Below are 24,263 nucleotides of genomic sequence, written 5' to 3' on the forward strand. Positions count from 1 at the left end.
GCCACTCTCTGGTAAGCCTTGGGTAGGTAGTCTTATCCTCAGACAAGGATTCCTGAGGGATGCCCACACAGACATGGCCTTCTGCCCCTGCCTCATTGCCACAGGTGATCTTTTATCACCTTTCCAGCTGCCCAAGCTTCCCTAAAATTTGATCTTTGCCTTTCAGCTCAGTGTTACCAGACAGAATTCATGGAGTACCCTTATGAGATTCCTCTTTGTTAGGAATCAGTCTTTCATTACCTCTCATCCAATGACTGCCCTTGGCTTCATATGTTTTACCCAATTTCATGGTTGTTTATGAGTGAAAGGCTAACCAGTATCAGCTAATTATTATACATTAATTTTAAAATCTGTGTATAAGGAAAGTAATGCTATACATTTTTTTTACAATAGCATCCCCCAATTTTTCACCTATCGAAATTAGCCACTTCTGGAACTTTTATTCATTATTGTGCTTCCTCATTTTTCCGGTTAACTATGGCTGTGGAATTTAGTTTTCATCATGATAAGCTACTATCTTTAGTTTATTTGGGTTATATCTCCTGAATTTATTATTAGATTTATAGCAAGGGACATCTTTGTGTAGTACTGGGCTTTTGGTAAAAGCAAGTAGTAACTTACAGGGTATGATTTAAGAGGTACCAAAAAGCTCCCTAATCTAAGTAGGAAATGAGAGCACTGACGTTTTAAGGAAAGGAGGTCATTGAAAGGGGCAAAACATCAACAAAAGGAAATGTGTATTCCCAACGATTTAAGAATCACCTTCAATCTTTAATGATTTTGTTGGCCTAAATATGTCCTAATTATGATCCTAAATAATGGGGACAAGAGATAATTAGTGGCATAACAAATTCTTTAAATTAGAAAATAAGAATAAAATTATTACAATCCATCACATGTGGTTTGTGAAATATGCCCATTAAAATAAACATTTTTGTTATTGTGACCCTCTGGGATGGTGGAATTTTATATGTATTTTAATTACAAATCTCATCCTTTCATATGTCACAAGGTGCTCCCCACAACAATTTCAGCTGATGCTGAGGATCTAATACTTTAGGAAATATAAAAAAATGGCTTTATAGCACCCTACTAATTCTAAATACCCTCTAAGATCTCATAAGTCTGGTTAGCAAGAATTTTAGCTTACTATATTGCTTTCCAAATATGATTTCACTTTTTTGGGGACTATATTGCTTTCCAAATATGATTTCACTTTTTTTTTTCCCCCGCAATGTCTCATTCTGTTGCCCAGGTTGGAGTGCAGTGCTGGGAACTCAGCTCACTGCAACCTCCACCTCCCAGGTTCAAGCAATTCTCCTGCCTCAGCCTCCCTAGTAGCTGGGACTATAGGCATGCACCACCACGCCTGGCTAATTTTTTTGTCTTTTTAGTAGGGACAGGGTTTCACCATGTTGGCCAAGCTGATGTCAAACTCCTAACCTCAGGTATCTGCCCACCTCGGCCTCCCAAAGTGCTGGGATTACATGCGTGAGCCACCGCATCTGGCCTGATTTCATATTTTTTATGCAATGCTAGCTTCCTGTGCTTTAAAAAATGATTCTAGTTTTTCTTGTGGTTTGTCACAGAACTAATCTGATTGTGTGTATGACTTTCCCACTCTCAGCCACAAGATGGCCTTGCAAATAAACATTTTAGACATAATTTCTCAGCTTGGCCTGATGATTTTGTTTCATATTTCTTTGCTATGCTTTAACATATCTTTCATTTTTTCCCTTTTCATTTGCAGAACAAAATATGATTTTCAATCTGGCCTTTCAATGATGCATTTCTTCTTTTGGTTGTTACTATGCATTCTTCTCTATAGATGTTTCATACAGGGGTGTCCAATCTTTTGGCTTCCCTGGGCCACATTGAAAGAAGAATTGTCTTGGGCCACACATTAAATACACTAAAATTAACAATAGTGATTAAGATTTAAAAAATCACAAAAAAATCTCATAATGTCTCTTAAGAAAGTTTACAAATTTGTATTGGACCGCATTCAAAGCCATCTTGTGCACTGGTTGGACAAGCTTGTTCTAGGACAATCTGGAATTTAATCACACCCCTACTATTCTGCATCAGTTGTTGTTTCAATACCTTATATTGGAATATTGCAGTGCTGCCACCATAAGCTAAGGACACAGGCTGCACAGTGTACTCACATTAGGAAACTCCATGATAAAATCATAAGCATTTGCTTCCCTTGCTGCTCTCTCCATCTCTTCATCAGTCACATCATCTCGTCCATACTTGATATTGTTACTGATGGTGGTCCCAAACAAAACAGGCTCTTGACTAACCACTCCAATATGTTCTCGATAATGCCGCACATTTAGAGCTCTTATGTCATTCTCATCTACCGTGATCTGTCAATCCAAAGAATGAACCATGTTGTGATGCCTTTTACTATATTGATTTTAGGGTCTTTCATACTAGACCAAAATATAAACTGAGAAGTAGCATATTTTAGAAATGAAAGACTGACTATATTTTGATAAAATATTTATAACATATATATTGTCCATAGACTTGTTCTGGTAGATGGGCACCAACAAAACTGCAAAAGAATAATTGGCTTAAAACATTGCCAGATCATCTGATTATCCTTATTCTAAGATCTACAAGTTAGATATTATAAAGATATATATTCTAGGTTCCACAAATGTTATTATGTAGACACATACAAAAAACTTCAGTTTTGGATGTGGCCCTTACGTTTCTTCTAGGAAATAGCCTTCATTATTTCAACACCTCACACCTCTGCAAAAGACAAAAGTGTCTCCTATTCATTGCTATACATAATAATAAGTGACCTCTGTCTTCTCCCCAGGTGGTGCCATTGCCAATTACCCCAACATATTCCAGTGACAGAAGCCAGGGTTTGGTAATTCTAATTCATAGATTGGTAAGAAACCATTTTCATGGTTTCATAAAAATGGTTTCTTACCAACCCTTGTTTTCTGTCAGGGCATGGATATTCTATGCAACTCTTTTATACATGTAACACTCATCTAATAATTTATGTAGTCACACGGGTCTAGCATACTCCAAATGGAAACTATGAAGTAAAATTTAAATAAAGCCAGGCTCTAGGGGAGTAGATTTTCTTATAAAAATAACTGTTGAAAGTTTGAACAGAAGCATTAAGAATTAATCACTTTTTAATATCACAGTCTTATCCTCTATGCCACTTACAAGGCTGAGAAAGTTAAGTACAACATTGTAAGCTCCAAGAAAAAAAAAAAAAAAAGAAAAGTGGACATGTTTTCTACATCATTCTTCCAGGACAAACTTTGAAATTCTTGATAGATGCTGGCTACAGATGTTAATACGCTATTTTTCTCCACAACATTCCCTCCCTTCTAACATACTATATAATTTACTTATTTTTTTATTGTCTGTGTCTGATTATTAGAATGTAAACTTCATGAGGGCAGATTTTTATCTGTTTCATTCACTTAGGTACTTTCAGAACCCAAAATAGTGCCTGACACATAGTAGGCACTAAATAAATATTTGCTGAGTGAATGGATACAGAGGAAAGAAAACAAATATGGCTTCTCTCCCAGTTCTACTGTTGAAAATGAAAAATCACAGATCTGCGAGCCCTGCAGTGTTTCCAAATTCCATTAGGTGGACTGTGCATGGTTTTGCTAGCTATACTCACAAAGCCATCATCCGGATCATATAACCTCTGCAGAAGCTGGACTACCGTACTCTTCCCACTGCCATTGGGACCGACCAAGGCGACCGTCTCTCCAGACTTAATTCTGAGATTCAGACCTTTCAGAATCTATTGGAATGTATGGACGGAAAATCATAAAACCACAATGAGAATATGATGGACACATTTTCAGAAAATGAATATATAATTATAAACTGAAAACAAATTCTTCTGTGGAGCTTAAAAACAAATTTAGATCTTGTTACATTTGTTTCATGTGCATGTATAATAATGGCCTAAATAACTTCGGAAAATAGTAGTAAAAGAATCTATCATTATCTCTCTATGTAAAGAGGAGACCTAAATTAAGAGTACTCTCACTCTCAGAATATTCACTAGTAAACTGTTCACATTTTCAACTAAAATATTTCGTATGAATTTTGACTATCAAGCTAATGAAAGTCTTGTCTTAATTTGTAACAAGTGAATGAGATCTTGCCAGATATTTTCACAAGCTATTTAACGAAGCTCCTCCTTAGAATATGTTAACATAATTGCGAAGCATATTCTAAAATAAAACAACTGGCAAAGTTTCTTAGTGTCTCCAGATAGATGAGAGTTTATTATTAGAAACCTTGGTGGTCTCATGGTGACCCATGAGGAAACATTTTAAACATTTTCTCAACGACTGGGGTTGCTACAGCATTTAGTGTGCCAGGGATCTGCAATGTGAGTGAAGCCTCACAATAATTACCCTCTCAAAATGACAACAGTGATCCTGTTGAGAAATTCTCACCTATCCTTGCTTGCATCTGTATGTAGTTAGCCCTAAACAGGGGAATCTCCCCTTGAATTCTCTTGCTTTGATCTTACCATTTGTAAAGCAGTGGACCCTTTGCATAAGCCAAACATAAAACCTTCAAAGGGCCAAGCCGAGAAAAGTTCTCTGAAGAAGGTGAGAAATCGGGGACCACCAGTAGGAGTACCTCTTCTCACACCTGCACTTTTACTCTAGATTTGGTTTCTGGTCCTTCTTCGAAAGAATTTGTTTTATTTATTTAAAATGGATGGACCCCCCCCCCCCCAATTTCATTCTTTAGTTTAACAAAAAAGGTTATGTTTCAAAAGTTCATTTTAAAAATAGTTGTTTAAAACCCAAAGAACACTTTCCCATGCAATATATTGGCACAATTCGAGCTGAAGTCCCCAGGAAGCCAATCCAAATGCAGTTGCAAAATGTAGTTTGAAATACTGTACAGTTAAGAAAAATGGTGGAAGTCAATACTATTCCAATAATGGTAATTGGTAATTAAGCAACAACTTTAAAAAATAAAGAGGTTTGAAAAGAGAATTTCAATCAAAGTTTTAATCAGAAAAAAATAAGGAAGTAGGAGTAGGTAGGTGTTTATGCAAATTCTGTAACAGACATTAGAAATTGATCACATTAGTAATTTTATCTATTTCACTTAAAATCATGTCTTTTTTTATGAAGCAAGTGTTTCATTAGTAATTACCTTTTCCAGTATTTAACAACAACTGCTTTTTTGGTAAATACACTAATGAAGTGAAAGGGGGAAGACAATTAAAAATACACATATTTTCACAAGAACTTGTCAAAGGCTGAATGGAGTAGGATAAACTGCGTGTGTGTGTGTGTGTGTGTGTGTGTGTGTGTAGGTGATAAAGTACTTGCCACAATTGCTGGTGCAGTAAAAGCCCCAGGAAAGGAAGAAAGGAAAGGCACATGTGCATAATTCTCCTAGGTTAGAGAGGAGGGGGTTAAAATGAGTTATCTATGTTGAGTGGGGTAGCATCCAGGAACCACCAATAGGTGGCAGCATTAACCCAAGACATTTTGATGTGTTCTCAAACCCAGAGTAGAAGAATTTCACGGAGCTGAAAATGCTTTTGTCAGTTGAATATAGAAAGAATTATGCAAAATATAACTAGTTGATTCAGAGTTATTTGTCCATTATTTGTCTACCTCCTCAAGTCTCTAAGCAAAGTAACCAAAATCTTGACCAAAGTGATCCTGAGTAATCATGTCAGAGAAGATCTTGGCCAGTAGAAGATAATATCAGAAAACTGCACGATCGTATAATTTGTTTTAACCTACCTTGATAGATGGTCTTGATGGGTAATGGAAAGAAACATTTTTAAATTCCACAGTTCCTTCTATGGATTCAGGTTTACATCCAGCTGTGGAAAAGTTATCTATACTGGGTTTCTTGGAAAAACAAAGGAAATGTTATAAATCTTCAAAGGAGTAATCTGACAGTTTATACATTTTGAAAATAGTTTAAGGATGGTTTTCTTCCACAACAGTTTCCTTTCTGCTATAGAAGTGCATTGAGTTAGACATGAAGGTTTCAATACTACGCAATCTCCTCTTAGAAAAGAATTAAAGGCAATCTCTCTTTCCCATGAGCAACAGGCCAACATTAAATTTGTCCATCCTATTGTTTTAGTGAAACGAGTGTGCGTGTTTTTTTGTCTCCTTCTTGCAGTAATGATAGTTATTCTTCAAAGCAATAGGAGGGGTCTTACCTTATCAATAACCTGGAAAATATTAAAGGCAGCTCCTCGGGCTATCGCGAAGGTTTCAAAATGAGGGGCTGCTGCTCCAATGCAATAACTACTATGGATTACGCTAAAGAAAACCTACAGGAACAAACAAAATGGTATTTAGCTTTCTGCAGTTATGTAAGAAAGACAATAGAATGTAATATATAATTATTAGTTTAAGCTCACAGAGAGATATTAGAGGAATTAGGTAAGACAGAATGGAAGATATCACCAAAGTATCCTTGGTCCTTTCCTAATATGGAACAAATTTCGATTATCTCATAGTCTTGTGGTTATCACCTGCTGGGATATGTGACCAGAAAAATCTGCTGACTGAAGTGTGCTGGCCATGTATAAACCCCATGGTGAGTTGCACCTTCCTCCTTGCTGGGTGACCCCTTGAACTTTAAAAAGAAAAATTCAGTAGATTTCATTGGCTCAGAGACATTGTACTCTTTTCACTCAAGCTGTTTTTGAATTTTTGTATTAGGGAACAGCTGTCCATTTTAAGACAGACTCATCTCTGCAAAAAGTCAAAGAAGAAAAGAATCCCTCAAGCTAGGAGCTCTTATTTCTATCACACAGATGAGGATGCTTAGGCTTAATAAGCCAGTTACCCAGCCACACATAAATTGAGGAGCGAGGATGAGTGAAAAATCCTTCATGCTCACATTTCACTTTATATGAAATAAATGACTAGCTAAAGTCTTAATTTTGAATGCCTCAAATTCAAAAGATGAATTTAATGGAAAGAAGAGAAATCTATATAGAATGGAAAGGCCAAACAAGGATCAAAGTATAAAGAGCAGATCATTTTGGTTCCTCAAGACAAATGTTTCTTAATCCTGAACTGATCTGTTTATTGTTGTAACTTGAGAGGATAACTGAATAAATTGTTAATTAACACATAACTCCTAGGAATTTGAAAGTCTCCAAACTGTGATATTGGACAGAACGGTATGTAGTCTGTTTTTAACATTACTACATGCTGAAAGGACAGAGGAAGAGGAGGTGAATGCAAACTCTACAGACCATTTCCGGAGAGAAGACATGTAGCAAGGTGAATGCAGAACACTGTCTGATCTCAGCCAAGATGAAAGGAAAAGTCTCACAAAAGATTGGCCTTTTTCTTAACTGCTAGATTAAGAAAACTCAGTGTATTTCCCAGAGGAGAATTCAATTATGATTCTTCTAAAAGCAGAATGCAGATGCTTGACACAACGAGGACACTAAAACATGTTGGATGAATAAATCCCATCAATTCATAACTATAATTCAAAGGTGTATACAAATAATTTGAGGGAAACAAATATTTGTTTATTAAAAACATTCATCTTTGAATATTCATCTTCAAAGAGGAATTTTGGCTAAACTAAGTAAGGAAAGATCATCCAGGCCAGATACCTTGTTCTCAAACAAGACTTACAGCAAGAACAGTCCCGATGGTATATCCAGGTTCTCCATTAAGAATCAAGGAGGTTCCATACCAAAAAGCAAGTCCATAGGTTCCGTTCATAAAGAAGTACACAGCACCAAGAGACAGTTTTGAGGCTATAGCCCTTTTTATGCCAAAATCCTTTGCATCTTTCAGATTCTGTGTATACCTTACAAAAACAGAAAACAACTTAAGAGCCACTGGGGAAAATAAAACCAAGCATATTTTGTTATATTTAAAGGGACAGACCTTTGAAGTTCTTTCTCCTGGGCCCCAAAGGCTACAACTGTTCGGATTGATGACAAGACTTCTTCTGCCACAGCCCCAGCTTTGGAATAGGCACTTAATTCCTTACTGGTCAATGAGATGACCATCTGTAATAAACCACAGTTAAAAAATGGCTCTGTGTAGTAATAATGTACTGAGCATTTAAGTCAGGTGGAATTTGAATTCTAAGTAGCCTAATGGTATTTTTAAAAACTCTATCTCTGCATTTTAAAAAATTTGTCGTCAAAATACTAAGAGGTAAGATTTCAGAGAGAAAAGGGAAAATATCACTATTGGTGACTAGACAGGTTTACCTGATTTCACATGCCCTTTTCTCTATTATATGTCCCATTTACTAATCACTTTACATTTTGTGATTGTTCCACGAAAGGGAACAGCGGGGACACTGCCTTCAGAGCTGTGAATTCGTAACTATTGCCTATTCACATAGCAAGTCTATCCACCTGAAAAATATATTCCACATAATAGGAGCTGATTTTATATAAGACATGCTTGGATAACTGTTATAGTCAAAGAGTAACAGAAGCTGAGTAATACTCATTATTTTCTGAATTCACTTACTAAAGATAATTATTCCTATAGTGTATCACTAGGGGGGAAACACCACCTGGCACAAAGCCTTATACTTAGCAAGTATTTAATAGATAATTGCCAAGTTGAATTGAAGGAAGCTAGAAACCATCCACTCTGGTATCGCATCATTTGGACAACTCTGACCTTCACCTGCTTCCTCTTCATGATCAATTAATACAATAACAGAATTTAGACTACCCACTGCTATTCCTTTACAACTCCTTGTTTACTTCTCTTCTGTGGGCAGTTAAGGTTCTGATCTTAGTAACTTACTGCAGGCAATCTTTCTACTGAGATTTCCTTCCTCATTAAAAATAAGCTGAGGATGAAGATTTTTATAAAGGCTACAAAGTCAACACTCAGAGTCACACTAAGTAAAGACATGCTGTCCAAATCTCCAAGCCTATTGCTAAGGGATTAGCCCACTATAGAATATTTTTATTGCTGAAAATTCTTGTTTGGTTGATTAGTATATTGTTAGCAAATAAACTCTGGAAATTTTATGAATTGTATTTCCATAAAGAACAATTAGTATTGCTAAATTTAAAGCACTGTGCCTCCGATCTAGAAGATGAGTATACACACTGGTGGAATTGCCAAAAGATATGATTTGAAGAGTAATATCAGAGATACATTTGTTGTTTTTAGATTTCACAAAGAGTATTGGTTTCAAAACCAGGCTGTAGATAAGATTACAATTTTGTGGTATACTTACAGCAAAACAATGCTAAAAATGTAATTTAGAATGCAAGTACATAATTTGTTTAAAAAACTGAAACATATTTATGTAGTACATAAAAATAGATATTAGCAGACATTTGAAATGTAATTGAAAGCCTTATTGAAATATAAGCTTGGCTGGGTGTGGTAGCTCACTGGCCTGCAATCCCAGCACTTTGGGGGCTGAGGTGGGTGGACAGCTTCAGCCCAAGAATTCGAGATCAGCCTGGGCAACATGGTGAAAACCTGTCTCTACAAAAAATACAAAAGTTAGCTGGCATGGTCGCCTGTAGTCCCAGCTACTTGGGGGGCTGAGATGGGAGGATGACTTGAGCCTGCAAAGCTGAAGCTGCAGTGAACCATGTTTGTTCCATTGCATTCCAGCCTATGTGACAAAGTGAGACCTTGCCTTGAAAAATCTTTATGCATATATACATATAAACTTTAAGAGGATGATATAAAAAGGTGTTTATTGTTTTAGGATTTTCTTATTCCATTCTACTCAATGAAATGAATCATAACGTGTTGATCTGGGAATTTAGAACAAACAAGGCTGTCCCAACAGCAACAACTACACGTCACCTGTATAATGGCATCATACTTTATCCATGCTAGCACTTGAAGTTGTGTTAGACTGCTAAATGAAGAGAAATGTTTTTAATGTTAGTAAGCTATTAAAAACATTTCATTTTAGCCAAATAACTTGAAGATAGAAAGGGGATTAATGGAGAACAAAATCAAAAGTATTTGTGGTGTATAATATCCCTTTGTAGTTTGGGACATGGCAAATGAATAGAAAAGTCATTTTTGGGCAAACTCAATGTGTCATCTAGTCCACACTGCTGCTTCCATTCAATATTGCATTAGCCATCTCACTTACTCTAGAACATGCTGCCGCTGAAGCCATTATAAGAGGAGATGTGGATAGAGTCACTAGGGTGAGTTTCCAGCCCTTCACCAAACCAACTGCCAGGCCAATTGAAAAAGTAGACATGTTTTGAAACAACAGAGCAATCTTATCTCCAATACCATCGCTGATTTTGTCAATGTCACTGAAACAGGCAAATAAATGTAATTAGGTCATTTACATGTCACATATGTAAACAAAGCTAATGTACTACAATATCATCCTCTTACTCCGTCATGCGAGTGTTAAGTTCACCGATGTCACAGCTATCAAACCAGCCGACGTCCTGTGCCAAAACTGAATGAAAAAACTGTTTTCGAATCCTCTTGGTCTGTCGTGCTGCAGTTATAATCCAAAAGCAAATCTGTATGTAACCAAAAATCAAGGCAGCAACACCTATTCCAACATAATACAGGGTCAACCTGAAGAAAGAGTATTAGAATGTGAGACCAAAGTGCAACATTTTTTTCTTGTTACACACACACACAAATCGATCACAGTATTTGATTGAGAAAATTTATGCTAGAACTAGAAAAATGACTAAAAATAACATGCCATGAGAGTGAAGTACATTGAATATAATGATCTAGGTTTCCTTGTAAAACATAGAGTACATCTTTTATATTATTATCAGAAATTAGTATTTTAAAGCATTCTTGCTATTTATGTCTTCTTTCAGTATTTTTAATACTTTCATATGAAAAAGTTCCATAGAGGCAATCAAGGTAACTGTAGGTGGAACTGGAGGGTAAAAAAAAAAAAAAAAAAAAAAGATAGCAATCAAAAGCATTTGATAAAAAGCTTAAAAACTATACATAGTCAGCCCCAAATTCAACTTAAGGAATTCACCCTGAGGTAATACATACAAAGATTCATCTATATAACTGCTCTTTGTAGCATTTGTAACAATATAGAAAAACTGAAAACAATCCAAATATTTTATAGTAGGAGACCAAATAAGAAATGTAATTATTTAATAAATGTATACTGAGTGCCCACTATGTGTGAGGTTCTAGAGACACCTCCATGAGCAGGATAATAAGTCCTCCAATTCTGGCAGGACGCAGACAATATGCAAAGAGAAAAAAATAGGTTTTTCTAGGAAGGAAGTAAACAGGGTGATAGTTCACAGAATAACTGGTGAGTAAACATGGATTGAGAGAGCTAGCTTAGATAAATAGAGTGGTTAAGAAAAGTTTCTGTGAGGAAGTGATATTATAGCTGGGATCCAAAACGTGAAATAAGCCAGCCATAAAAAGAGCAGGAAGTGCATTCCAGGGAGAGGAAAAAACATCTCTCCCAGGAGAGATTGAGTCAGAAAAAAGTTGTTTAGCATGTTCCAGAAACAAAAGAAGTCTAAAGTGGTAAGAAATAATGAGGCCGGAGAATTTGGCATATTCTAGGGTTTTTACAGTACATTGTTCATGTTTTATTCCAGGAGAAGCAGAAGATCATTGGAAGATCTCAGCATGGGATGGCATTATCTGTTCAACTTTTTAAAAGACCACTCCAGCTTCTCTGTGGAGAACAGATGAAAGCAGAAATAATTGAGCATGAAGTTCTGTTAAGAAGCTATTGCCATGGCCAAGGTGAGAAGAATGGGGGCTTGGAGGAGGATCATGGCAGCCTACATGAAAAGAAGCAGACAGATTTTAGGTGTATTTTAGAAACAAAAATTGCCAGACTAATGGATGCCTGAATAAGAACAACCAACTTTCTCTGCTAGACACATGACTGGGAAGACTGTCAAAGCAAAAAGCTCCCTTCCTGCCTCCAATGACACCTATCCTGAAAAAGAAAAGTCCTTTCCATTCAATCTTCTAGATTATGAGAATTTGACCTGCTTGAAGAGCATCAGATTGTACACCTCCCCTTGAATGGGGTACCTTTCATGATCCTTGATGAGAAGAGAGAACTTGAACAGCTGTTACAGGTAAGCCCCCTTTGGCTATGAAGATGCTCTCTCTACCATGGGGATCTAATCAGTCACAGTCTCCTTCAAGCATACTATAGACCTAGGATGTTCAATTGCCACCTGTTTGCTCTCACATGGATATTTAGATTTCTTAGTGCTTTATAGTTTATTTGATTTTTTTAAAAAGATGGGATCTCACTATATTGCCCAGGCTATCCTCAAACTCCTAGGCTTAAGGGATCCTCCTGTCTCAGCCTCCTGAGTGGCTGGCACTGATGGTACATAACACTGGGACTACAGGTGCACACTGGTGTTTTATAATTGTGTGTGTGTGTTTGTAATAATAAAGTAATCTTTATTTAATAGATTCTTCCTGAAAAAAAAATGTCAATGTATTGGATATGAGGAAAGTAGGAAAGGGAGAATTCAAGAATAACTTCTTAGGTTTTGAGTAGAGCAGCTGGTGATGAGGGTATTACTTACAGATGCGAGAGACTGGGACAAAGACAAGATTTGCAAGACATAGAGTTCAGATTTAGATATGGGAAGTCAGAAATGCCTGTTAAACTTCAAAATGGAGATCAAGTAAGAAGCTGAAAATGAGAAATGGAAGCACAAGAGAGGGGGTCTAGGCCGGGGATGTGGATTTGAAAGCAGTAACTTATAGGCAGGTGGGAATTAAAACAAAGGGACTGGCTGAGAACACCCAGGAAGAGGAAGAATTAAGTGTAGGTAAAGAAGAGAAGAGGGCCAAGGACTATTAGTGACTCTGCAAAGATGTAGCTTGGGATGAAGATAAAGAATCTGCCAAGAAGTCAGTGAGGTGGTTGAAAATCCAGGAGAGTGAAGTACCAAGCAACACAGGAGAGGAAAATACAATTGATGCTCATTATTTGAAAATTCTGTATTTGCAAATCTGCTTCCTTGCTGAAATTGTTTTTCTAAGTCCCAGGTCAATACTTGTAGTGTTTTCATGGTTATTTATGGACATGCACAGAGTGACCAAAAATTTGGTTTGCTCGATGCACACATTCTCAGCTGAGGTCCAGCAAGGCCCGTACTCTGCCTTCTCGTTTTAGCTCTTGTACTGTAAACAAAGGTTATTTTCGTGGTCTATTTAGTGCCAAGTTTTTCTCATTTTTGTGCTTTTGGTTGATGATTTTGCTATTTGTAATAGTTCCCAAGCATCATGCTGAAGTAATGGCTAGTGTTCCTTAGTGCAAGAAGGCTGTGATGTGCCTTATGTAGAAAACAGGTGTGTCAGATAAGTTTCATTCAGGAGTGAGATATAGTGAGAACATGAGTTCAATGTTAAAGAATCACCAACACATATTAAATAAGGTGTCTTTAAAAAGAAGCACACATAAAGTGAGGTTGTGTGTTATTTGGTTGACAAAAAGTTTGTCACCAGAGGCTCACAGGATCCTAACACTGTATTTCTCCTAAGAGTAATCTTCAGAATTTGATAATTCAATTTTCACAGAAACTTTAATAGACCATAACTATCATAAATAATTTACCATGTTTTCTAGTAAGAGGAACTATTCAAGGATAGGATGGAACACTACAGGCTTAATACAAATCATCTTGTTGAATTTTTTTTTTTTTATGTTGTGGGGAAAAGGTTTGCAGCAATCATATAAAATAAGTGTAAGATGAATACACTGAAAATCACAAGACATTATTAGGAGAAGTTAAAGAAGATCTAAATAAATGAAGAGACATTCCGTTGATGGATTGGGAGACTCAGTGTTGTTAAGATGACAGTCTTCCCCAAATTTATCTATAGATTCAGTGCAATCCCTGTCAAAATTCTCCTGTGTGCTCTCCTGCAGAGATTGACAAGGTGTTCATAAAATATACATAGAAATGTAGAGAACTCAGAATAGCCAAAGTAATTTTTCAAAAGAAGGGCAAATTTGGAGAACTTACACATTCCTGAGTTTATTTATTAGAACTGTAAAACTACAGTAATCAAAACAGTGCAGTACTGGCATAAAGACAGACATATCAATAACTGCAAGAGCCGAGAGAACAGAAACGGACCCTTACGTTTATTGGCAGTTGATTTTTAGCAAATGTGCCAAGTCAATTCAATTGAGAAAAGATTGTTTTTTCAACAAATGGTTCTGGGACAACTGGATAGCCACATGCAAAAAAGGTAAATTTAAACCATTACCTCACATCACTCACAGAGATTAACTAAAAATGGATCATAGACTTAAGTTTAAGAGTTAAAACACTGCAATTTCAAGAAGAAAATGTAGAGGAAAATCTTCATCATCCTGGGTTAGGCAAAAAATTCCCACACCCAAAAGTGCAATCCATAAAATAAAAACTTAGTGAACTGAACTTTACCAAAGTTAAAAACTTTGTCCTTCAAAAGAAACCTCTAAGAAAGTGAACACTCTGACAGATAGAGAAGAAATATTTGCCAATTGTATATCCAACAAAGAACTTGTAATCAGAATTTATAAAAAATTCTTACCACTTAATAATAAGAAGACTAATGGCACAATTTAAAAATAGATAAAATATTTGAATAGACATTTCACCAAGGAAAATATAGGAATAGATTAAAAAGTACATTAAATGCTCATCATTAGTCACTAGGGAAATGCAAATTGAAGTCATATTATAATACCCCTTCATACCTACTACAGTGGCTGTAATAAAAAAGGCAGACAATGACAAGTGTTGATGAGGATATGGAGAAACTGGAACCCTCAGACACTGCTGGTGGGACAGTAAAATGGTGTAGCCACTTTTAAAAAACAGTTTGGCAGTGTTTCAAAGAGACAAATCTAAATTTACCATATGACCCAGCAATTCCACTCCTAGGTCTACTCAAGAGTAATAAAAACATATGTCCACACAAAGAAGTGTACATCAATGTTCACAGAAGCATATTTGTAAATAGCCAAAAAGTAGAAACAATCCAAATATCCATCAGCTGGTGAAGAGATAAACAAAATGTGATACAGCTTTGCAATGGATTACTACTAAGCAATAAAGAAGAATAAACTACTACCTGTTACAACATGGATGAACCTCAAAAACAGTATGCCAAACAAAAGAAGCCAGGTGCAAGAACCTTACATATTATATATTTCCATGCATATACAGGGTCAGTAATATGCAAATCTTTTCAAATAAAAAGCAGATAAGTAGGTGCCTCAAGCTGGGCGTGAGAATAGGGATTGGTTGCAAATGAAGATCTTTGTAGGAGGATAAAAGTGTTCTAGAAATACTGTGGTGATGGTTGTACAACTCCATACATTTACTGAAAATCATTGTTGCACAATTAAGACTGGTAAATTATATGCTAAGTAAATTATACATCAACAAATGTACTAAAAATCATATAAACAGTACAATTGCACTAAAATTATATATGTACCACTATACATGTAAACATACTATAATAATATAAACAGAAATTAATATTTTTATCTATTAGTGGTGGGATTATGTATAAGTGATTTAATTGTCTTCTTTGTGCATTTGTATCTTTTCACATTTGCTACAACGAAAATGTAATTTAATCAGAAAAAATAATTTAAAATAATTTTACAGAACCACTGACTCACTTTTAAAAAAACTATTCCTTATAAACAAACAAATGAAACCACACACTCAAGTTTTCCACATGGAAGAACTCTACTTATTAACTCCACATTCATCTAGTAATCAGACTTCCAAACTACCTGGGATCCAGAAGAAGAATTTTAGTAGCCCCAGAGCCCAGGCAATTAATTTTGCATCAAGAAATGAAGCCACCCTTGAGGCCTTAGCTTTCTGATTCCAAAACTCACCCAAATTAAGATTGATTTAATGGCTTCATTTATTGAGCACTTACTATGTATTAATCTAACATGGAGTTGGCTGTCTAGTTTGCCCCTTCTGTTTCAAGTAGGTTATGCTAGATACATTAGAAGTAACAAAAGAAAAGGATCAAGTTGGCCGGGCGCGGTGGCTCAAGCCTGTAATCCAGCACTTTGGGAGGCCGAGACGGGCGGATCACGAGGTCAGGAGATCGAGACCATCCTGGCTGACACGGTGAAACCCCGTCTCTACTAAAAAATACAAAAAACTAGCCGGGCGAGGTGGCGGGCGCCTGTAGTCCCAGCTACTCAGGAGGCTGAGGCAGGAGAATGGCGTGAACCCGGGAGGCAGAGCTTGCAGTGAGCCGAGATCTGGCCACTGCACTCCAGCAGAGCGAGACTCCGTCTCAAAAAAAAAAAAAAGAAAAGGATCAAGTTGCTTAGAAGTTCATATAGAATTAAGTAATCAAGGCCTGGAGCAGTGGCTCACACCTGTAATCCTAGCACTTTGGGAGGCCGAGGCGGGCAGATCACCTGAGGCTGGGAGTTCGAGACCAGTCTGACCAACATGGAGAAACCCCGTTTCTACTAAAAATACAAAATTAGCTGGGCATGGAGGCGCATGTCTATATTCCCAGCTACTCCAGAGGCTGTGGCAGGAGAATCTCTTGAACCCAGGAGGCAGAGATTGCAGTGAGCCAAGGTTGTGCCATTGCACTCCAGCCTGGGAAACAAGAGCAAAAACTCCATCTATAAACAAAAAATTAAGTAATCAACTTTTGACAGCAAAAGAGGAGGCATCATATTGACCAGCAGTAGTCCTGGCACTATTTAGTCATTCCAATCTGGAGTCAGCAACAAAAGATTCAACTATTTTTAGAAAAATTTTCTGAGAAATAAGACAGAGGCATAGACTTAACATTAAAATTATAAAGCTGAGTAATTTTCTTTGGAAAATAACAGTTAGAATAGAATTCTTTAGTTCCTGATTATTACAGATGGAAGAAGTACTATCACCTTATACTCAAAAAATTATGCAAATCAGTGTTCATTAAAATATCAGTTCCACAGATGCTAATCAATTTTAGCAGAAATGAATTAGGTTCCATAATCAAACATTAATAGGTTTGGAAAACTTGGATTAAATCAAGCTAACTAAATGAAACCCTTACTATCCATATCTGTCATGTATGTATCCGATAGAAGGCTGTCATAGATAACGTTTTTCAAACCAATTTGACTGAAGAGTCTTCTTTAATATGTATCTCAAATATTTCAAAAATATTAACATACTGAATACTGAATAATAATTATGATTAATAAGAATGTACTGCATATTATAGAGTCTGGCTCTGTTGCCAAGGTTTGAGTGCAGTGGTGTGATCTCAAACTCCACTGCAACCTCCAACTCCTGGGTTCAAGCGATTCTCCTGCCTCAGCTTGCCAAGTAGCTGGGACTACAGGTGCCCGCCACCATGTCCAGCTAATTTTTGTATTCTTAGTAGAAATGGAGTTTCACCATGTTAGCCAGGATGGTCTTGAACTCCTGACCTCAAGTGATCTACCTGCCTCCGCCTCCTAAAATGTTGGGATTACATGAGTGAGCCATTGCAGCTGGTCTCAGTAATAAATTTCTTATTATTTAAATAAATCTTAAAAAAAAGAAATAATAGTATAACAAGTACTATAAAAGGTAAGTATGTTTTCTTATAAATTTAGTAGCCCTTAAATAACTGTACATGGACATATCTTTTCATCTTATTGTCCCTTTTATTGTCTACTTTTAAACAGATGCTCCTATTAAAAAATTTTTAAACTTTTTTAGGAAAAAAATATACTTTGTGACTGTACATTGGAGTCCTGCCTTAATACTGTAAGACCAAAAATTCAGTAGAAAGCACTACCCTAGGTCCTAATCAAGAATTTTCAAAAGATCCCATATAGAGAAATTTTATGTAAAATTAGCTAAGAAAAGAACTTTATGCCAAAGAAAGTTGAGGCTGCAGCAAAACTCAATTCAAGGGAGCATCATTCACACTGTAGCCCAGAACAACACTATCCAATAGAACTTTCCATGATGAAAAAAATGTTCAATATCTATGTTGTACTGTATGGAAGCCAGCCAGATATAATTATTAACACTTGACATGTGATTGAGAATGAGAAACTGAATTTTAAATTTCATTTAATTTTAATCAATTCATATTCATAGAGAAATCAAGCAACAGAAAGAAATAAAAGGCATCCAAATTGGAAAACAGAAAGTCAAATTATTTATTTGCTGATAATATGATCTTATACCTAGAAAACCATAACAATTCCACCAAAATACTCCTAGATTTGCTAACAAATTCAGTCAAGGTTCGGGTTATAAAATCAATGTGCAAAAATCAGTAACATTTCTATACACCAATAATGGTCAAAATGAGAATCAAATCATGAAATCAATCCCATTTACAATAGTTACAAAAAATATCTAAGAATATATTTAAGGAATTAAAAGATCTTTACAAGGAAAACTACAAAACACTGATGAATGGAATTGTAGATGACACAAACAAATGGAAAAACATCCCATGCTCATGGATCTGAAGAATCAATATCATTAAGATGACTTTACTGGACAAAGCAATCTATACATTCAATGCAATTTCTATCAAAATGCCAATGTCATTTTTCACAGAATTAGAAAAGACAATCCTGAAATTCATATGCAACCAAAAAAAAAAAAAAAGGCTTAATAACCAAAGCAACTATAAGCAGAAAGAACATAGCTGGATGTGTCACACTACCTGATTTCAAATTATACTACAAGGCTATAGTAACCAAAACATCATGGTACTGGTGTAATAATAGGCACATAGATCAAGGAAAAAGAATAGAGAACCTAGAAATAAAGCCACATACCTACAACCAATTGACCTTCAACAAAGCCAACAAAAACATACATTGGAAAAAGGATATCCTATTTAATAAATGGTGCTGGGAAAATTGGAAATCTGTAAGCAAAAGAATAAAACTGGACCCCTATCTCTCACCATATACAAAAATCAACTAAAGATGGATTAAAGACTTAAATTTAACACCTGATATGATAAGAATCCTAGAAGAAAACTTAGGAGAAACTCTTCTGGACGTTGGCCTTGACAAAGAATTCACGACTAAGACCTCAAAAACAAATTCAACAAAACCAAAAATAGACAAATGGAAATTAATTAAATTAAAAAGCTTCTGCACAGCAAAAGAAATAATCTTTTAAATTATCTTTTAGAGTGAAAAGACAACCTGTAGAATGGGAGCAAACTATGCAACCAACAAAAAACTAATATCTAGAATCTGCAAGGAACTCAAACATCTCAACAACAACAATAAAATAAACCTTAATAACTCCATTAAAAAGTGGGCAAAGGACATGAACAGATACTTTTCAAAAGGAGCCATACAAATGGCCAAAAAGCATATGAAAAAATGCTTAACATCAGTAATCATCAGAGAAATGCAAATAAAACCACAGTGAAACACTGTCTTACACCAATCAGAATGTCTACTATTAAAGAGTCAAATAATAATAGATGTTGGTGAGAATTCAGAGAAAGGAGAACACATGCACTATTGGGGGTAATGTAAATTAGTACAACCTCTTTGGAAAACAGTATAGAGATTTCTCAAAGAGCTAAAAGTTGAACTCCCATTCAATTTGGCAGTGTCACTACTGAGTATGTACCCAAAGGAAAAGAAATCGTTGTGCCAGAAAGATACCTGAACTTGTATGTTTGTTGTAGCCCTATTCACAATAGCAAAGATATGGAATCAACCTAAGTGTTCATGAATGAATGAATAGATAAAGAAAATGTTTACACACACACACACACACACACACACACACACACACATACATACATAGCATGCAATACTACTCGGCCATAAAAAATAGTGAGATCATGGTTTTTTTTTTTTTTTGCAGCAACATGGATGGACCTAGAGGCCATTATCTTAGATGAAATAACTCAGAAACAGTCAAATACCACATGTTCTCACTTATAAGTGGGAGCTAAATAATGTGTACACAAAGAGAGTGGAATAGTAGACATTGGAGACTCAGAGGCTGAGAAGGTAAAAGGGGGTGTAAGAGATGAGAAATTACTTAATGGCTACAAAGTTTACTATTTGGGTGATGATTACACAAAAAACCCAGACTTCACCACTATGCAATATATCCATGTAACACAACTGCACTGGTACCCCCTAAATCTATAAACAAAATTATATAGCCACAAATGGCCATGGCTAACATATTGGACAGGGCATATTAGGAATTAAAACTAAAGAAGAACACAGGATACTAGAGGCTTGGAAAGGTAGAGAGAAGGAAGGGATAAGGAGATATTTGTTAATGCTAAAATTATAGCCAGATACAATAAATAAGTTCTAATGTCCTATAGTATTATAGTTAACTATGGCTATAGTTAACAATAATGTATTACATGATTTCAAATAGCTAGAAGAAAGATACTGAATATGCCCAACACGAAGAAATGATAAATGTTTGAGATAATGAATATGCTAATTAATCTGATCTGATCACTATATGTTACATGTATTACAGCATCACTATGTACCTCATAGATATGTACAATTATCGTGCATCAATTGTAATTTTTTAATTAAAAAAAGAATTAAGGCCCAGAAGATGTCACTGCAATGTGATGGGTGTCCCTTGACAACATGGTGTCTTCATTTTTGGGGGAAAAGAATAGGAATCATTTAGATTTAGAGTAAAGACCCAGAAAGTTTTAGTGAGGCAGTATGGAAATCCAGTCCATATACTGAGAGAGGTAGTGTCTACCTAAGAAAGTCAGAACATGTTGAGTAAATAAACCATACTGTTTAATACCTAAAATTACAAAACAGAACATCCTTGTAAATTATTTATTATTCAGACTTTACAATTTTTTGTTTGGATACAACTTTACCATAATAGTCGGAATAATTAGTCTCCAAATTTAGTGTGAATAAAACCTTACTATTTTTATTTTAAAAAGTATTTTATTACTTTTACTATTTATTTGTTGCACACATTTTGTGATTTTTGATGTTTAAAGAAATAGAATTTTCAATGAGCCTCAAAAGGAATATAATTTTTTAGAAGGCAAATCAAGTCCTTTCTTTCCCAGGATATTGCTGGGAGGCAAAATTCCTACAAAAATGCAAATCCTTACAACTTTTAAATTGGTGACAACTTTGTCAAATACAACTCAAAACATATGACCTATACACCTTTCGAGTAGAAGAAAAAATATGTGCTAATTGCATTTTATATACCTAATGACAGAAGAGGAAATGTTTGCTTTAATCATTTGTTATGTAATATTAATGGTCATACAAAATTTCAGTTGCTTTTTTCTTGTAAGCTTTAAATAAAGCATCAGGCAACAAATGTGATATTAACATTTCATTTGAACTTACACAGTCATATCTTCATTCAGCTTCTCTTGAGACTGAGTACAGTTCTGATAATTTGCTGTAAAAAAGGTTATTTAAATTATAGAGGACATTAATTTATAATTGATCATACTGTTACACAGATAGCCCTCCAAACCAAATATAGTGCCCTCTTAAGACAACAGATTTACTGCCCACAAACAGGTTTATTATCATCTCATTTTCTATTCTTTAACCTAGAACTAGAAATAATTATCTCTGCTCTGAAGAAGTACTCACGAAACTCGGAAAACTATAAGGAAGCATTAACCATATAGTTCATAACTGGAAAGAATTCTTTGGGACATCTCTGATCAGGCAACAGTCATGAAAATAATAGTAATAGAATTCCCTGCTTCTGCCTGAGATTATACACTTTGAATTCAGTTTAAAACACTCCAGGGAATGATTTCAGAAGTCCAAGAAAAGCAAGAACATGTGTGTAAGTTCTAGAAGAATTAGCCATGGAAAAAATGGAAAGCTCATTGAAACGTGTTGAGTATAACCAGGATAGTAACATGGTAAAACAATGTTGAAAGGTTGTTAGTTTTCTATGTAAACTTTTCTATATATCTTCTAGTAGGAAAAAATATTGTACACTGTGAAATATACCAAAGTCCTGATTTCACCAACAACACAAAACCATGGTCGATATCCATGATTCCAATTTTCTCCTTATACCTTTATAATCAACATTTGAAATGAACTGCAGACATCATGACTCTTCATCGGTTATAACCATAACATCATCACATATTACAATGTTTATGATCTTTACTTATATGCAAACAATAATTTCTACCTTATTCTATTTACGGAATTGTGGTAGGAAAAAATACCAAAATTCATATGGCAGAAATGGAGATTTCAATGAGATTTAACTGAGCAAATAAAGGAAATAAACATTGTTTCTAAAAATGGTTCCTGCAATCTCATAAAAATGGCATAATCTCAGTGTATAGATTGTGTTGATGGAGGTAATATTTTGGAAAGATCAGGACTCAAACAAAAATGGATCCCCAAATAATGATAGCTGTTATTAATGTTTTTATTTATAGGAATGAATAATCCTGCTCTATTATCCTCCTGAAAATCAATGTTAGAAGGTTGAAGGTTTGCCTCTTAATATCATTATTTCTCTTTAACAATGTTATAATATACCAATAATATCCATGAATTTATCTAAATCATTATTGAACTCCTCTACATGTTTACCACATTTGATAAAACCAGGAAACTGGAGAAGCCTTGAACAACAACAAAAATTAGAATTCACAGAAATAGCAATTAGATATGTAGTACCTAGCCTATCCAAAACAGGTAAGGCAATCAATTACAGAAAAAATTTAACAAAAGGAATACTGCCAAGCAGAAGGTCTTAGGTTGCCAGGTTGCTCATTTGCTCATGCATTCCTTCATTCATTTGTTCATAGAGATGTAGTTGACAATAAATATTTACTCAGTGAATTGGTGGCTCCATTTGTTTAACAACAAATTATTTAGCATATATATCAATTTACATCATTAATATGTCAGATTTTAACTTATATCCTTAATTTTATTTATATTATTAAAATATTTAAAAAATCATAACTGTTTAAGCAGGAGATTATGGAAAGACAGAGATGGAAGCAATGAGTTTGTTCCACTCAAGATTAGTACACGTAAAAGATTTGCTTTTGGGTTTAAAGATTTTTTTTCTTTGAAGATTTTTTTTTTTTTTGCTTAAAGATTTGCTTTTTGGAAAACAAGAAGGTATAATTTAGGTATAAATTAGAATTTAAAGTCAAACAGAGCACAGAGGGAAGTAGACTGCACAAATATAGGCTAATGTTGATGAAAAGACAGTCTAGGTCGTGAAGAGTCATTTGTCCCAGTTATAATAAGTATTTATAACAATACTTCCTAGTGTGGAATTTGGGGAAAAGCACAAAAAATCAGGAAATTACTAATATTTATAATATCTACCAGATTAAAAACACTGCATAGCTATTACATCAGTGCGTAGGAAAATCACTGGAATTTACACCTAAACAATAATGTCACCTTGAAAGACATGACCCTGAAATAGGATGCTACAAAGGATACACGAAAGATGCCTACAAATAAGGGCAATATAAAAACACCTTTTCCACACCTAATTGCTAGTTCCTCTCACCACCAATTCAGGGTATCTGTCTCTAGTGCTATAATTTTCTTCTTCTCTTCTGCATTATGTTATATAGTGCATGGCTAAAAGCTACTAAAAAAAAACCAAAAAACAAAAACCTAAGTAACTACTAAACTGAAAGATTTGATCATACTTGATTATTTCTTCCTCTTCCTCTTCCTCTTTCCCCTCCTCCTCTTCTTCCCCTTCCTCCTCCTCCTCCTCCTCTTCTTCTTCTTCTTCTTCTTCTTTTTCTTCTTCTTCTTCTTCTTCCTCTTCCTCTTCCTCTTCCTCTCTTTCTCCTTTTTTTTCCTTGAGATGGAGTTTCACTCTTGTTGCCCAGGCTGGAGTGCAATGGTGCAATCTTGGCTTACTGCAACCTTCACCTCCCGGGTTCAAACGATTCTCCTGCCTCAGCCTCCCAAGTAGCTGGGATTACAGGCACCTGCTACCATGGCTGGCTAATTTTTTGTATTTTTAATAGAGACGGGGTTTCACCATGTTGGCCAGGCTAGTCTCGAACTCCTGACCTCAAGTGATCCACTGGCCTCAGCCTCCCAAAGTGCTGGGATTGCAGGCGTGAGACACCGCACCCGGCCATGATTTCTTATTTTTAAAGGATGTGTTACATCCTCGTGGCCTGGGATGACCCAAGCCTTTGATTAAATCCTGATGTAATCACCACTTCTGATAAAAAATTATTTGAATTCTTAGAGAGACAAGCTGAACTATTGTG

At 35.5% G+C, this 24,263-nt stretch overlaps 1 protein-coding gene across 1 annotated transcript in view; it reads right to left on the reverse strand.

Moving 5' to 3' along the window:
* ABCB5 (ATP binding cassette subfamily B member 5) overlaps positions 1-24,263 on the reverse strand; it is a 126,290-nt gene that overhangs the window by 96,022 nt on the left and 6,005 nt on the right. Inside the window, exons 4-12 of the mRNA XM_015133897.3 lie at positions 21,364-21,418; positions 10,389-10,580; positions 10,132-10,303; positions 7,920-8,044; positions 7,662-7,839; positions 6,218-6,331; positions 5,787-5,897; positions 3,674-3,799; positions 2,169-2,372 (exon numbers count right to left, since the gene is read on the reverse strand). Coding sequence (XP_014989383.2) covers positions 2,169-2,372; positions 3,674-3,799; positions 5,787-5,897; positions 6,218-6,331; positions 7,662-7,839; positions 7,920-8,044; positions 10,132-10,303; positions 10,389-10,580; positions 21,364-21,418 — 1,277 coding nt within the window. The remainder of the gene's footprint in view (positions 1-2,168; positions 2,373-3,673; positions 3,800-5,786; positions 5,898-6,217; positions 6,332-7,661; positions 7,840-7,919; positions 8,045-10,131; positions 10,304-10,388; positions 10,581-21,363; positions 21,419-24,263) is intronic.

Source organism: Macaca mulatta, chromosome 3 (genome assembly GCF_049350105.2).
Source record: "Macaca mulatta isolate MMU2019108-1 chromosome 3, T2T-MMU8v2.0, whole genome shotgun sequence".
Lineage (NCBI taxonomy): Eukaryota > Metazoa > Chordata > Mammalia > Primates > Cercopithecidae > Macaca > Macaca mulatta.